Source organism: Garra rufa, chromosome 13, assembly GCF_049309525.1.
Source record: "Garra rufa chromosome 13, GarRuf1.0, whole genome shotgun sequence".
Classification (NCBI taxonomy): Eukaryota; Metazoa; Chordata; class Actinopteri; order Cypriniformes; family Cyprinidae; genus Garra; species Garra rufa.
Window position 1 is genome coordinate 32,375,692 of NC_133373.1, and position 17,379 is coordinate 32,393,070.

The 17,379-nt window shown below is 36.6% G+C and overlaps 1 protein-coding gene across 1 annotated transcript; it reads right to left on the reverse strand.

The window, feature by feature from the left end:
* Positions 1–3,145: 3,145 nt before the first annotated feature.
* On the reverse strand, positions 3,146–8,021 carry LOC141283623 (uncharacterized). Its single transcript, XM_073816930.1, has 3 exons — positions 7,973–8,021; positions 7,359–7,494; positions 3,146–5,364 (listed from the first exon to the last, which is right to left on the reverse strand). The coding sequence occupies exons 2-3, from the start codon at positions 7,435–7,437 to the stop codon at positions 4,481–4,483; spliced, it is 963 nt and encodes a 320-aa protein (XP_073673031.1). The 5' UTR covers positions 7,438–7,494; positions 7,973–8,021; the 3' UTR covers positions 3,146–4,480.
* Between the last annotated feature and the right edge of the window lie 9,358 nt (positions 8,022–17,379).

A 17,379-nucleotide genomic window follows, 5' to 3' on the forward strand; every position in this document is an offset into this window, starting at 1 on the left:
AAACACTTGTTCTGGAATTTGCAGGCTTTGAATCAAGCACAGCTGCACCTCAGGCATTAAAATTTGATTGCCACAATTTGAAGCATGTCACAGATGACAGCACTGTTGGACAGTGAAAGTGCAAGCTTTGCCACCAGAAGACACCAGTCGTATCTGTGAGGTGCCACTGTATTTTCTACCAAAACGGAACTGTTACAATGACTGCCATGAGCAGCGTGGGAAATATTAATCATTGGGTTGTTTTTATCATGCCTGAACTGTTTTTAGTTTACATGTAACATTGGTCAAAGTGTTCAAATCTAATGGTTGTACCGGAAATGTTTCCAAGTGTAGGTAGATACATCAGACCCTGAAAAATAGTCAGGCTTCTCTTAATCCTCAGAACTGTTACAGAGAGGGATGCATGACCAGAAGGTTTGATACTGATTCTTTCTGGTATAGGGAGCTTTTGTGTTCCTTCTAATCCACATATTAGAAAAGGTTTTACTAGGCTTAAAACCCATAGGTTAGATTTATTCAAATTTTCTAATTCAAATTTATTCAAATAGTGTTTGTTGTGATTACACACTTTTTCTTCTCTTTTTCCCTCTTATTTGTAGTGGGTGTCTTCTGAGTCGGCGCAGTTGGAGCAAGTGTGAAAGGCTGTCATGAGGCAGTATAGGTTAGTACGGTCCTCCTGCTTATTTCTTCAGACACAGCCTTTTGTTTTCTCTTTCGTCGGTCGAAAAGGTATTTATATTTTTATTAGTGGTGGGCCGTTATCGGCGTTAACGTGCTGCGTTAACGTGAGACTCATATCGCGCGATAAAAAAAATATCGCCATTAATCTATTCTCAAAGTTGGGTTGGGAGCTGGGTCTAAACTACGCAAGATATGATGACTTTCACTTTGAAATTTGAGCGCGGATGACGTATATCTAGTCGAATTGCACTGTAGGGGGCGAGAACGAGTCTTCAACTTCTGTGAAATTACCACATCAAATGAGACGCGCAGACATGGATGCAGTTATGAAGCCGCTTCAGGGCAGGTGCGTGCGTTGCTAGACCCTTTTTACTGGGGCACGTGCCCCAGTGAAATTCTGCTGTGCCCCAGTAAAATCTCAAATTTGAGTTATAATTTACTTTGATAATCCGGAAATAAAGACATTAAACTATATGCAACAACTGAATTGACGCTTCTAAAATCAACGCAGTTTATTGGAAGACTATGCACGCAGATAGGCTATCCATATACCCGCGCGCCTGTGTATTTTACGGGAACGCACACGTCGTGCAGCCTTTTGCGCAGAAGTACTTGGTTACACAAGTTTGTATAGGTAATTATGTTGTAAATGCAATTGTCAAGCAGTTTGTGATGCATTTTGGAAACAGGAGATGAGCGCCTGATCTAATGCGCCACCTGGCCCGTTCTCGAAGACTTACTTTTAGTCATTATTTGGGTAGCACACATATTCTGAATGCCTTCAGCAGAATTCAAATTAGCCATTTTAATCTAGATTAATCTAGATTAATTTCAAGATTTAATCTAGATTAATCTAGATTAAAAAAATTAATCTATGCCCACCACTAATTTTTATATTTGTTGACATTAGCTACCGTAATCACTGTGTATCTGGTGCTAAAAAGTTCACAAAATGTTTTCCGAAGTTGTCCGTCGTGTACAGCCGCTGACCATTAGCATATGTGAACGTTAGCATGTGAAGGTGAAATGATTAAATGTACATGTACAGAAACTGAACTCAAGTATTTAATTTTCATGTGGTAAATTACACACAGAGACGCCAATGCGGCAAAAAAGCTCATTTGGGACGGATATGTTCATTTACACTAAATTTACGCCTGGTCTAAATCCAACAGTCTCAACAGTCATTTTTCAATGGAAAAACTATAGTCCTAGAAATGAAAAAAATAATACTACTGCATGTTTTCGTTTTGTTGTTTTAGGATAGAAGATAATTGGAAGAATTGCCGTCTGACTAACCCCACAGCTGGCAACCACACTCACACACGGAAATAGACACAGCCAGCACCGATTCGTTGCAAGTGTGTTGCAAATAGGTCCACTAAAAAAGCCACCTCATATCATTACGAGGGGGACAAAATAAAAATAGAATAATTTTATTTGAAAACCGTTACTGCCCTATCTGATGGCACAAACATATATACAACATCATGTCAAGGAACAAGTTCAGAATTTGAGGACAATTTCATTAAAAAGGCAAGACACAGTGAGGAGTAACGCTGAGGTACTTGGCCACAGGACAGACCTTCTCCTCTCTCGAATACACATTTCGGGTTAGTAGGCACAGTATTTCCAGGATTGTAGTCGAAACCTGTGAGGCTCTTTAAAAGGCATTACAGCAAGATTACCTTAAAGTACCATCCACAGAAGAGGAGTGGAAACTCATCTCCAGATTTGAGGAGAGGTGGAACTAAATACATTGCATCGGTGCCTTAGATGGCAAGCATGTCAGCATCTATCCTCCTCCAAATTCAGGGTCCCATTACTACAATTACAAAAGCTTCAATTCAATTGCTCTAATGGCTTTAGTAGGTTGTGGACCAGAAATTTGTTTACGTTGACGTAGGGCCAAATGGCAGAGTTTGCGACGGGGGAGTTTGGGCCAAGTGTGGCCTGAGCCGGGCACTGGAATTAATTTACTAATTTAGTATTACATTAATTTATGGGCTAAAAGAAGTCAATTACAGGCTAACTTGATTTAGCACAAAAAAAAAAACCGACATCCAAATTACGTCTTTAAAATATAAGTTTGGACAAAAATCAGACGGACCTAACAAAGACCAATTTTCAACATCAATTTTTAAGCTACATTTGGACTAAATCCGATGAACCAAATAATGACTAATTTTTAATGTCAATTTTAGATTAAAGTAGTCAATGACAGGCCAACATGATTTAGCCCAAAAAAAGACGTCCAAATGATGTCTGTTGCTGGGTGGGTTAGCTTTGGTGACAATAATTGCACTTGCATTTTTAACAATCAAATATTAATTGAATTTAAATTTAAAAAATGTTTTTTATCAGTAATATGAAGGGAATGTTGCTGCCGATTGCAGTGTTTTAGATTTTCTTATTAAAGTAATAAAATAATCGTGAAGACTGAGAATGAAAAGCCAAACAGAAGTTGTCTTTCACTTGCTTTAATTTTCTGCAGAAAATGATCTGGTTTACACACAGCTGACTGTGAGCAAAGAGACAAAGGAGTTTTTAAAGCCAAAAGTATACATTTCAAGGTAGCAAAATCCCCATTTAGCCAATGAAAATGGTTGAAAACACATCACCCCATCATACCACTTGATGTCTGGTTAGAAATTCTTTAACTCTTACACAATATCTGAATCACTGTATTCTACTTTAGAAATAAGAACTATTCATCATATTGTATAAAATGATTGATTGGAAAACGTGACTTAATGTATTCAATCGTATTGTAGTTTACCTCACTATAATCAATGTATTGTGCTTAGTGTCTTTATGGAGAAGTAACGCACACAGGAAGGGCTTCCATAAAGCATGTTTGGCTCTAGATTAAAATACTAGAGAATGTAACGCTGATAGATCAGTACAATACTGACCATGAGCACTTGTGGTGTGAACTGCTTCATTGTTTTCACGTGCTACTCAATTTATCTAGAAATGATAAAATGGTGCCTCCATTGTCTCATGGTCCAAGTAAAACCAAGCCACAATCCGCCATTTGGATAGCTTGATAAAATGAACATTACTGTTTATATAATCTGTACTACTTAGTGTTAAAAGTAACACTTAAATTAACTGCAAAAATATACGACTATTAAATACATGAAGATCTCAGCAGATAATGAATACAATTTAAAAACAGCTTTCCCAGCTTCACTTATAAAACCGGTTTATTCTCTTTATACAAACGTTTTCTGAAATATGAATACATCATGGCCGTCCTTATATAAATTGCAGGAGCAGAGGTTATTTAGTCATTCAGTCATGTAGCTCTGGTGCAGCATGAGTTTCTCTGATGTGGTGATACTTTACTAAACCTTCCTGATGAAAAATGACCCATGTTGGCAAGATGGCATGGCTTAGTCTTAAGATAAACATGAGAGACAAACTGACAGGAAGAAAGAGCTCAATGCTCTGTAGTCATTTGTAAGCGTTTGGCTTCTATTACATCTCCTCCTGTATTCTCATATTTACACTTAATGGGAACCCAGTCATTACTTCAGAAACCCAGATTTTATTACATATTTGATAGCAACTTAGAATCATTGCTCGCTTACAATTTTCACTGTTATCACTTTATTCCTCTGTTCTTTACTAATAAATATTACCGCCAATGCTCCATCTTCAAGTACTTTCACACACTTGATCTCATCTCATCTGCTCGTTTCAACTCCTCTTTCAATTGCACTATAATTTTAAATTCCTCCCCTTCTCAATTTATTCTTTTTCACTATCACCAGCACAGCCTACAAAGACTTTTTCATTCTTTGACATGTGACAAATCAATGTGGCATTTAAGGGATGCTTTATATCTGAAACTCTTTCCACAGTGACCACATATAAATGGTTTCTCTCCAGAGTGAACTCTCATGTGGCTGTTTAGGTTTCCTTTTTGGTTGAAACTTCTTCCACAATGCTGGCAGGTGAAAGGCTTCTCTCCTGTGTGAACTCTCATGTGCTCTTCTAAGCGTCGTTTATTATTGAACCCCTTTCCGCACTGAGGGCATGTGTAGGGTTGCTCTCCAAAATGAATTCTCATGTGGTCTTCAAAGCGCCGTTTTTGACAGAAACTCTTTCCACACTCAGAGCATGTGTAGGGTTTCTCTCTGTGAGTTCTCATGTGGACTTTAAGGTTTTCTTGTTGATCAAAACTTATTCCACACTGATCACATTTGAAAGGGTGATCTCCAGAGTGAATTCTCATGTGTTTGTTAAAGCTTTCTTTTTGAGTGAAACTTACTCCACACTGTTGGCAGGTGAGAAGTCTCTCTCCAGTGTGAACTCTCATGTGGAAATGGAGGTTTCCCTTCCGGTTAAAACTTCTTCCACACTGTTGGCAGGTGAAAGGCTTCTCTCCAGTGTGCATTAAAACATGTATTTTAAGACTTCCTTTCTGACTGAAATGCTTTCCACATTGTTGGCAGGCATAAGGTTTCTCTCTAGTGTGAACGCTCATGTGGCCATCAAGGTTTCCAGGTTGTGTGAAACGCCATGTGTACGGCTTATCTTCTGTCTTTAGAGCTCTTTTTATTGAGTAAATCTTTTCAGTCTGTGAACAACTAAAGGTTTTTTCTCCATTAATGAAACCATAATTCTCTTCCATTTCATTCAGTACTTGACTCTCCACTTTCAGTGCCATTAAGTCTAAAGTGAAAAAGACAAATAAAAGTTAACCCCAGTTTAATGGCACAAAATAACAGGCATCAAAACATTTGTCAAATAAACAATATTCTACATCCACTAAGCAACTGCAAGAGATGTTGCATGTAATCTAAGAAAACCTCAATATTGCTAACTCCTCATTTACTTAGGATGGCTCAAATACTATTAAGATTGCACTCTAGTCTATGGCTGCCTGTAGAACCGCTTGCAAGATCATTGTGAAATTTGGCACACAGATAGAGGACAAACTCAACACGAACCACAGCAAGTTTCAAGTCTCTAACTCAAACCTTCTAGTGCCAGCAGCTCAAATTTGCAGTCAAGTTTAGGCTTGTAATTTTTGAACAACAGAAGCAAATTATTATTTTTTTATCTCTAATTTGGCTCATGCTGAGTCAATTGGATACCAAAAAGGCAGTGACTAATTCCAGTATATCAGACAAGAAATAAAAACATTGGCCTATCACTCACCAGCCTCACATTTGGCTTATCATTTGAAAGTGAAGCATGTAAATAAGCAGCTGACTGCTCCACCTGACTCATGCTGGACTGGGACGCACAGCAGTTAATCAGCCGCCTCAGTATTTAAGGTGCTTATAAATGCTCTTTACAAGTTTTGCCACTAGTATGATAACTTTGTCTACACCAGCATTACTTTTATGGTGAGTTTGCCTTCTATCTCGCTAAGAGCATTTGGCCTCAGAGTATGACGTACTGTACTGGAGGGGTAGGAATCGTCACTGGTTTCACGGTTCAATTTACAGTTTTTCTTTGGTACATTGTTCAGATCAGAATCGAAATTCTCAAAACTACTTGTTCAATCTTCACATCGTTGTACACATCAAAAAAGCAGTTTGTCATTTCTTTAAACAAGATGAAAATGCTTTGCTACATCCAAGCAAATGATTATGTACAATTATCTGCTGTTTCCTACATTTTCAATTGCTTATGTTGATCAAAATGTATTATAATGGGTCTCCGTTGAATAGTCTCACCCCTCTCAACATTTAGGCATTGGTTCATAGCATAAGTCTTTGCATGCAAAGTGGTTGAACAAGTTGTCATAATATGTCAAGCACATTTCTATACATTTCCTTTGCGATTCTTTCCACGCTGCATCGCAGGTGAAATGTTTTTTTAAGGTATTGGTTGATTTTGCCAGAAGAGTCAGGTGAAAGCTCTGTGAAATTAGTTTGAACATTTGTATTTGTGTTTAAGGTTTTGAGAAAACGAGTGATGGTTTCAAAAATATTTGTTGTAGGAATTCAGAAAACCTAATGGTCATCCAGACTTTAACCATAGTTTACATCAGAACGTCCCTACAGAGTACACTGTTATACAGACAACATGACTAACCGATTTGTCTTATCTGTACACAATGACACAAGGACTTTTCATTCTGATGGCACAGATATTTATTTTTGAGAGATAAACTAGGGATTTTAAGCAAGAGATTGGCTTTTGCTGTTTTGCAAATGTCAAGGATGATTTGAGAAATGTACCAAATCAACTGAGAAAAACTAGTAACGATTATCATGTCAATAAATCAAAAATCGATATCATGGTGCTACATAATGTAATCTAACGGAAAACATTGTTTTTGTTTCTAAAAGAGTGCTAAGTATATATTTTATTGTCACAAAATAAAATCACATTACTTTTGTAAATGTAATTTGATGCGGACAATAAAACACTTTATTGGGCATACGTCATCATTACATCAGAGCAAGTTTGACCACATGCACACAACTGTTTCATATGAAAAATGTTACTCAATCCTAGCAGTGAACATTAACCTTTAAATATTAAACGAGTCAATTCTTTAAATGCTGTTTTTGCCTTTTGAAATGGCCTTTTCAAAAAAGAAAGCTGCAGGAGGGCAAACAAAGTAGAAAAACACCTGCCAAAGACAAATGAATTGAGAAAATGTACAGGAAAGTCCATAGGATAGTCCAGCTTTGAGAATGAAAACCAACCTGTTTGTGTCTCAGTATCTTTGACTCTGAATGTTTCTTCAATCCTCATGTCTTCACTCTCCTCTTTAATAAACTCCATCTTTATAACAATTACTCCACCTGGAGGATTTTTTTTTTCCTGTGATGGGAAACTGTCCTGTTTAAGATGAGAATAATTAAGAAATAAAAAAAGAGAAGAAAAAGAACAAATTGTCAATCAGCCCTCATTTATTAGTCAGTGCACAGACACTTAAAACACTGGAAACTTTAACTTATCATCCAGTTTTGATTAACATTTAATAGCATATTACATTTAATTGATTACACATTTTTAAATTTACTTTTGTAGTTTTTTTTTTTTTCACAACAAAAACAAAAAAAGAAACATTCGCAATAATTGCAATCCTAAAAGTTGTCGTTACACATTGCTAGTGACAGAACTGATGTTCATGATAAACTGCTGCAAGATACAGGAAGACAAATGAGACGCACTTTTCCTGTTACTCATGTGTGGACGAGCTTTATCCGCACATTTACAATCTTAAACCTTAATTACAATCACTACATAAAGCAAATAAATGATAAACAATAATGATCGCATTTATTTAACACTTTGAATGATTAAAAGCACACACCTTTCTTCAGCCGAATAACAGGAGCGTAGCGCAGCCTTGTGACGTCTTCTTCTTCTGAAGCGTTTATGGCGGTTGGCAAACCAACTGATAGGTGCTTTACCGCCACCAACTGGACTGGAGTGTGGAACAAGAGATTGGCAGACAAACTACATACCGGTATAAAAAAATAAAAAATACTTTATATTCTCTTAAACAGATCCGTCTCTTTCAGGAATGTGATAAACTGTACATATATTTTCTTAAGTGATGCTCCAAGTATATTTTCCAATTGAAATTTGACTTTATATTTTTTACATGCATCTCTTAATAATTTCCTTTCATTTCCATATGCATGACATTCCACTATCACATGCTGTACAGATTCAAGTTGATTACAATGTATACATAATCCATTTGTATGTTTACCTATTATATGAAGTGAGTCCTTTATGTCCTATTCTAATACGGGTTATGACCGTTTCTTCCCTTTGGTTTCTACCCAAATCTCTTCCCCCTCCAACTATCCTTTGAATGTTATACAGATGTCTTCCTGTGTCATTAATATCCCAATATTCCTGCCATTTCCTTTGTGGATGAACTTTAATTATTGCTTTAACTTCAGCTTTACTTAATGCAATTTCCAAGTCTACTGTTTGTGATTTGTGACCCTGGACCTCAAAACCAGTCTTAAGTCGCTGGGGTATATTTGTATAGCCAAAAATACATTGTATGGGTCAAAATTATGATTTTTCTTTTATGCCAGAAATCATTAGGAAATTGAGAAAAGATCATGTTCCATGAAGATTTTTTTTTGCAAAATTCCTACTATAAATATATCAAAATGTAATTTTTGATTAGTTATATGCATTGTTAAGAACTTAATTTGGAGAACTTTAAAGGTGATTTTCTCAGTATTTAGATTTTTTTTGCACCCTCAGATTCCAGATTTTCAAATAGATGTATCTCAGACAAATATTGTCCTATCCTAACAAACCATACATCAATAGAAAGATTATTTATTTAGCTTTCATATGATGTATACATCTCAGTTTTGTAAAATTTAACCTTATTACTGGTTTTGTGGTCCATGGTCACATTTAAGAGACTGTTTTGCCAATACATCAACTTCTTCATTTCCTTTCACACCAACATGTGCAGGAACCCAGACAAATTATACATTAAAACCTTTATTATGTAACCTATATATAGCTTGGTATATTTTATTTAAAATATCAAGTCTGCATGATTTCCCAGATTGTATACTATTGAGAGCAGAGAGACTATCAGATGCAATTACTACATTGTTTTTATTTCTTTGTTCTATCCACTGTAAGCCTAACATTCCCAGCAAACATTTGGACGTGTAATGACCGTTGAAAAGACGTCCGTCCGACACGTCCCGTCATGGTTGAAAAATAGTTCCAAAATGAAAGTTGAACCGACGTCTTTTCTGGCCGTGAATTCCACGTCTCTTCAGCGTGTCCCTGGACGTCAGAATTAGCCTTCTTCTGGATGTTTATATGGTGTGTTTATGCATAAGTGTAGGCATATAAGCCTGCATATAAAATAATCATACACTAATTGTGTTAAATCGTAAACAGGCGATTTTGACGTTTACACATCTAAACTTGACAAAGGTTCTAAAAAGGGCCAAAATCGGCCCAGTCATACCGAAACGTCTAGATAGAACACGTTATAATCACGTGTAGATCAAACACATTACTTTACTTATACATTTAAGTACTTAATATAATTAACTGCATCTGAATATAAGGTTAAGGTTTGATACATGCAATTATGCATAATTTATAGTTATTACAGTAACTACATTTCACAAGGTCACTGTAAAATAAAGTGTTAAATTATTAACATTTTAGTAGTTCATTACAAATGATCAAAGATAACGGGATGAAATAAAGTCACAATTTATTTATCACATTTATTTTATGGTTTTAATACAAATTCACCTGGGAAACAGGAAAAATTAACATGTTCAGTTTCATAACTAAATTTAAGGAATTGAGCTGTCACAAATATCTCCCACATCTTTTTCACCCGAAAACTTATTTTTTATAACCCCCACCCCCCGCTCTTCCTGGAGCATGTTTTAGATGTTCAGCCATTGCGCCATCAATTTCCGATTCCGTTGAATTAGGGTTCCACCTCTTCACAGCATCTAAGGAAAGAGAATATTACATTAATAGTAATAAACAAAATAAAAAGTAGGAAAAAATGACATTCAATTATTTTAAAGAGGTTTTTATGGTCCTATAACTAAATTAAAAGAATAAAACGAACAAGAATTTGCACCCATTTCATGAATGAAAAGTAAAAAAAAAAGATTAAAAGTGTGCTAGATGAGTAAAAAAAAAATTGAAAAATACAGCATATGCCCCAAATTACCTTGAATTAAATGATACAAAGGTGAGGCTTTAAATGGCTTTTTTTCAAGCTGGCCACCACCCCTCAATTTGAATTTGGCCATTAAAGCATTGGACATCACTCTGTGAAAAAAAAATAAAAGATTACTTAACCTTAGAAAAAATATCCAAATAAGGTCAATAAATCACAATTAATAGTATAGTGCAGCGTAGCAGTTGCATGCAATGTTAAAACAAACTTTCAAAACTACTCATCGCTCGTGAAACAAGTGCTTTGGTGACAAGTAATGAATGTCATTCATGGTTTACACTGAAATCAAGTTTTGATTTCTTGTTTTCAGTCTGGCTGACTGTCTGAGCCAGTACGGACTTATTAAAACTTCAGAAAAAGTGATGCGTGACAGATTAAATTCAAGTAATATAAATGGTTAGGTTAATTATGGTTGGTTATCATTATGGTTATGCCGCAATACAAAAGTCAACAATTCAAGAAAAATACCTGTTCATTACTTTGTTCACACAGTCTCTTATTGTAGACCCACCGATTCTGGACAGTTGCTGGACCTAAATGTGATGATTGAAATAACGCTAGAAAAAGATAGATGGACACACACACACACACACACACACACACACACAAATACATATATACATATTTATGTCATAATTTACGCAGATCAACCGATTATCGACATCTTGAATTTTATCTTCAAAGATTTTTAGGTCACTCTCAGATTCCATTTTTTTTATAGTTGCTGTAGATTGCTGTAGATCCTACACCTCCATAGATCCTGAGATATTAAAGAGTCATCTGTAAGAAACATTAGTTGCAATGTAACTGTAGTGTAGAAGAAAAATATATTTAGAATTAATAATGAAAAAGTGCATCAAACTGACTGAAGTCATATTTACTTCCAAGAAAATATGTATTTAAAATATGAAAACATTTCATAACGTGCACAAACATTTATATGCATGAGAATCAAGATACCATGTGAGAAAAATGATTGTAATGTAACTGCAGTCGAAGTATTTAGAAGTAACGGTTGTAGAGAATGTCATTAGCTCAAAGAATTTCGAATTAATCAATATGTGTGTACAAGTATGAGACTATGTTTCTCTCATCACATGTATACAGTAAATCTCCACCAGGTCCTTGTGACCAATGAATAGGATGAAATGAGTTATTTAAAACATACATTTCAGTCAGGGAAAGTAGTTTAACTCACAGGAAATTGTGTATAATAATCGTCATTAAATATACGCAATTTCCAGTTTCTGATCAGTAACAGTAATAATGATATCGACTGGTTTCTTTGTCCAGCAAATTGTTCAGTGATACTCATTACTCTGACGTTGGCCCGTCGTCACGAGAACGTGTTTTACTTATCAGAACGGAGTTAAAACAATTTGAACAAAATAGGGCAAAAGGGGTAGCAATATGAGATCGACACAGTTTAAGTGACTGTTGTAATGTAAGCATTCAGCACAGAGAATCATTATATGTGAATATATGGTTGTTTATTAAACTAGACTATTTACAAACGATCGCACATAGACAAACATACATAAAACACAAATAGACAGAGAACGCGTGAGAGAGAGAGTAAGAGAGAGAGGGTGAGAGAGAGACAGAAAGTGAGTTGCATTGGACAGGTATGAAACGGTTCTGAACAACCTGAAATCGTTTTTATAAACGCCTTAAACGCAGCTATCTACGTTAGAAAGGACAGATACTTGCAAGCTCTTGTTGTTGTGCATTGGTTCCGTATGTGTTCAGTTCAGAGAGTCCTTTTCAGTTCCTTGAGTGTCCTTGGAGACCACATGGCTTCGAAGAAGGGTTTGTAGGCCTCATGATTGCAGGGTGAGCACCCCCCCCCCCCCCATGGATCTGGGGGAGGCGCGGGTGACGTGTTTTCAGTCCAAGAGAAGAGAGAAGAGTCCGAGAAGAGCGAGGGCGGAACTGTGGGAGAGCCCTTTAAAGACTTGAAGAATGACGCCCCCCCAGCCTGGGTTTGACCAATGAGAGAGGCTGAAATTCCAAGCGGGAGGTTTGGATAGAAAGGGGGCTTTTTTATGACCCTTTTCCTGAGAGCATGTGGGTACTCATTCATATCTACTAGGGATTCATGCAACTGTAATATGTTGCATGTGTATTGACATATAATATACATCATCCTTTAGGCCATCAAAATACGAATTCAGAGATACCAAACATGACCATGTGGTTACACCGCACAACACATCCATCCACATCTATAGTAACACATGCATAAAAACATTACACCAAAAGACAAGATACCCAAACCACAATGAAATACACACTGACTTGGGGATTGGTGTGTTCACTCGTAGGAAGGTTTGTTAAAGAATTAATGAACGAAGTCAGTTACTATTGCAGTCTGTTTAGGAGAGAGTTGGTTGGGGAAGTTGCGATTCACATTCTTTTGCGTCGTAAAGCTTTTATGGTCTGGCAGAGGTGTCCTGGTCACTATAGCAACCGGGGCCTTGTGGGCCATGTGAGACTTGCCGGAGCCTACAGTTGGGGACTAAGAAAAGGGTGTGTGTGATTTTTTCCTACTTCTAATGAACAATTGTGTGTTTGATTGGTCCAGACCCTACATGGTGTACAATAGTACACAGAATCCAAGGAAGCGGTGTGGTCACAGTTATAATAATTACTGTTTGTCAGTAGTGTTGCTTTCATCAACGAAAATTATGACTAAATATCGTTGTCAATGAACCTTTATCATGTGACGAAAACGAGACGAGACTAAACGAAAATGCTGGTCATGTGACGATGACTATAATAAAATGCAAAATGCAATATCGTTGACGAATAAAAACGAGACTAAATGTGGTTTACAAAATAAAAACTATGCTAAAATGTCTCTTCATGTTCGGCGACGAAAACTAGACGAAACAAAATGTTATAACGTTAGATTGATGTCTCGTGCCCAGTAGCCAGAGCTAGAAGGGATTAGCCTAAGACGACGTCACTCCCTCAACCCACACTCGCGGCATTATTAGAAGACGACTACAAACAAAGCTAAGTCTGACACAGAGAAAGGGAGCGATGGCCGGTCAGCTGTGGTTCGTCTTATGGAGAAAAAGAAGAAAGGACACATACATTTTTTCCTACTCTTTAGTAGTGATAGGAAAATGAAGCTTTTCAACACGTTGTACTCTAATGACATCTTGCGGTCAAAGGTGGAATACGTTTGTTTTGCGTCCCAGATGTCAAAGCGATTTTTGGACAGTTTCAAAAAAATGAATCAATTTGTGCTACGAAAACCGTAAGAAATATTTTACTTACACAAATTAATCTTTAAATAAACTTATAAAAGTACAAGCATGATTTGTGTAGCCATGAATGATCAAAGTAAATTAAGAATATTGTTAAATTGACTAATATTATTATTAATTAGAAGTGCTTTTGAAGCGGGAATTACAACTAAATAAACATGCACAAAACTACACGTACATATTTATTTGTATTATGATTTATTCTTAATAAACAAGTGAATGACATTGAAACCTGCGCAAGGGGTTCGTGTTTGAATCAGAATACGAAGCAGTCACGTTTGTTAAAACTCTTACTGCCGGTGTGTCCTCCTTAGGAAGTCCATACATCACAGTCTGTAGAAACTGCCACACCAGGGAACACTGCTTGGGGTAGTTCACATCAAAGATGTAGAATGCTTTAAAGCAAACGTCCTGCTCAAGTGCTGTGCCATTTATTATAGCAAAGGCTTGAAAGCAGTGGTTGTCTCCAAGCATGAGAACATAAGGAAATTCAATGCACTCTTTTGAATGAAGGTACTCAGCCATATTGGTCCCAATCTGAAAAAATAAATGGTATAGATTCATTAAGAACTCAAAAGTGTAAAAGTGAAATATCTATAGAGTTACCTTTAGAACACCTAAAATACCTTAAGGAGCATTAAATACCATAACACACCAAGCTATCAGCTAGTGTTGGCATTAGTTAACCACTAACCATGGCCTTGGCACTATGCTGCCACTTTTTGGCCCGGGTGCAGATGACTCAATGCAACAACATGGTTGCCTTATGATGTTACTTTTTTTTTTTTTATAATGTCAGCTTAATGTAGAAGTCCACTTCCAGAACAACAACTTACAGATAATGTACTCACCCCCTTGTCATCCAAGATGTTCATGTCTTTCTTTCTTCAGACATAAAGAAATGTTTTTTGTTTTTTTGAGGAAAAGATTTCAGCATTTTTCTTATTCATATAACGGACTGATATGGTGCCCTGAGTTTGAACTTCCAAAATGCAGTTTAAATTTGGCTTCAAACGCATTGGCGATCACAAATTCGGTTGTAAACGATCCCAGACGAGAAAGCAGGGTCTTATTTAGCGTAACAATGTTTTTTTTGTTTTTGTTTTTCGTAAAAATAATACAATTTAAATACTTTTCAATGTCAAGCGCTCAGCTTGCTCTGCCTTGTCTGAGCTCTGTGTATTCTAGCTCAAGACAGTCTGGGTATGTTGAACACTGACCGCATTTTCTTCCGTAATGGACCGAAACTTCGAAATCGTCCTATATCACTGAATTGTTTTTACTCAAAAAACACAATTTCTTTACGACTGAAGAAAGAAAGGCATGAACATCTTGGATGACAAGGGGGTGAGTACATTATCCGTAAATTGTTGTTCTAGAAGTGGACTTCTCCTTTAAAGAGTTAGTTCACCTAAAATGAATAATTCTGTCTTCATTTACTCACCCCTTTGTCATTCCAAACCCCAATTTGTAATAAAAGCTGAGAAATTTCTGTCCATCCCCCTGTCTACGCAACTGCCACTTTAAAAAGTTAATGAAAAGAACATACATTTAAATTTTAGTCCAGATTTTCTAAAGAGACTTGATTGCTTTATATGATCAACATTCCCGCGTGCATCAAACTAACCATTTAAATTACTGGATTAATTAAAGATAGGTCAAATCACATCTATATAATATAAAATGCTCATAGTGAATTATTAACATTTGCTATTGAATGTAACTTACAGCTAAACGAAATGTACAAGCAGACCAGGAAATTATTAGGAATGTTCTGACAGAAAACCATAACGTTAGAGAAGCTGGATTTAACACTTATGCATCAAAGCATCGTTGCAAAAATTAATTGAACAATTAATAAAAACACAAATTTAACAGTAAAAAATGCCACTTACTGTTTTGCTTTTAGTTTTCAATGTCGTTCCATGTAACGTTACTGTCCAGTTACACCTCAGAAAGATCACAGTACTTGCTGCCATTACCTACATAGAAAAATCTGTGTCATTCAAAAGGCATTTTATTAAAAAAGGAAAGCTCCTAAAGGATCCTAATTATCCTTGGAAAATGGCCGTCGAACATACTTTTTTTGAGCAAAGATATTGTAGAAAATACTTTTCTAAATGCTTTTAAATTTGTGTTTTGGATGTTCTGTGCTTATGAGAAGACGAAATGTTCTATGCTTATGAAAAGACAAAGTGTACACTATGTAACAGAATCTGTTTAGTAAAATGTGTGTGTGTATATGCGAACTCTCTCTGAGAAACCTTTGTTTACAGGCACGTAGGAGAAAAGAAGCCCTGCAAAAGTAGTAGCAATTTGAAGGTCACTTTAGACTAGACTTTTGGTCACTCTAAGAAAAAGAATGGGATGGGGCTGTATTTTCTTTTCTGTCCAGGAACGGTTGGTGAACACGCCCTGATTGGAGGAGAATGGTTGAACGATATCAGAAGGAGAGGCCTGCAGAATCAAGAATATAAATGCATATTTTAGCTTTGTGAGACATTGCTGGACTGCCCACATGTCAGATTTGATATTGGCTGTTCTGTAATCCTGAGCTCAGCACTTTGACTTTACTATTAAATTGGCTTTAAACTTTAACGCGAACTCGAACTGTTTTATTTAAAGGGCGGATAGACGGACTGGGGGGAAGTAGGTATTTTTAAAATACCGGCAACTTCCAACAATTGGAGGGGGCACCCGGATTCGCCCGAGACGAGGAATCAAAAACTGAAGGACACTTCAACCTCAACTCCTGCGCGCAGAAAAGAAATTAACAGGTAAGCAGTTACCTTTTTCATTAAAAACTGCATTTTGGCTACTACTAAATTGAGAGTTGAAGAAGGTGAATATCAGTTTTGCGTGTTTTGTTAAATTTACTGGGATAAAGTCAAAGAGTTAGAGTTAGTAAGGGAGGTCCCTTAAAGTGAATACGGGAGGTCCCGTTAAAGTTAGACCGGGAGGTCCCGGTAGAGTTAGTAAGGGAGGTCCCTTAAAGTTAATACGGGAGGTCCCGTTAAAGTTAGTCCGGGAGGTCCCGGTAGAGTTAGTAAGGGAGGTCCCTTAAAGTTAATACGGGAGGTCCCGTTAAATTTTGCTGTAATTTTAATGTGTGTATGTCATATGTGTTTGTAAAGTAGAAAAAGACTATAAGGGGGTAAATAACAAATAATAATAATTGTTTTATACTGCAGCTATAATTGTGTGAACATATGATAGAGAATACATAAAGAGAACTGTAGCATTTGAATTGACTGGTACCGATTCGCCACGACGCTGACGGGCGTTGGGGAACGGTCCAGTCTCCATCCTCTCTGCAGAGCATCTAAAACAAGGTAAGCAGTCACCTTTTTCATAAAAGTACTGCGAAATTGGAAATATTCAAAATTTTAAGGTTGAGAGTGGATTGAACACCAAGGTAAAGGTAATTTTATACAAAAAGAATCAGATCAGTTTAAAAGGATATTGTAAAAGGTTAAAAGGTCATTGTCAAATCCTGGCAAGGTTAGGATTGATTTGACCAGGCTTGGTTAAAGTAATTTTATAAAAACTCATAAGAAATCCTGTAAAATCCCGGCGTGGTTAACGTGTAAAAGTGTCTGTGTACTGAACGATCTCTGAAAGTGTGTGTGAGTGTGAACTACTCCGTATCTGGGAGGTTGGAGTGCTGCGCACCTTCTCTGGACCGTCACTTAAGTGTGACCTGGTAGGAACGGACGCAGCATTCTTACGGCTCAGAGAGGA

Coding starts and splice junctions, on each gene's coding strand:
- LOC141283623 (XM_073816930.1), bottom strand. CDS start 7,437: ATGGAGTTTATTAAAGAGGAGAGTGAAGACATGAGGATTGAAGAAACA. Junction 5,365..7,358: donor AGATACTGAGACACAAACAG/GTTGGTTTTCAT, acceptor TTTTCACTTTAG/ACTTAATGGCACTGAAAGTG.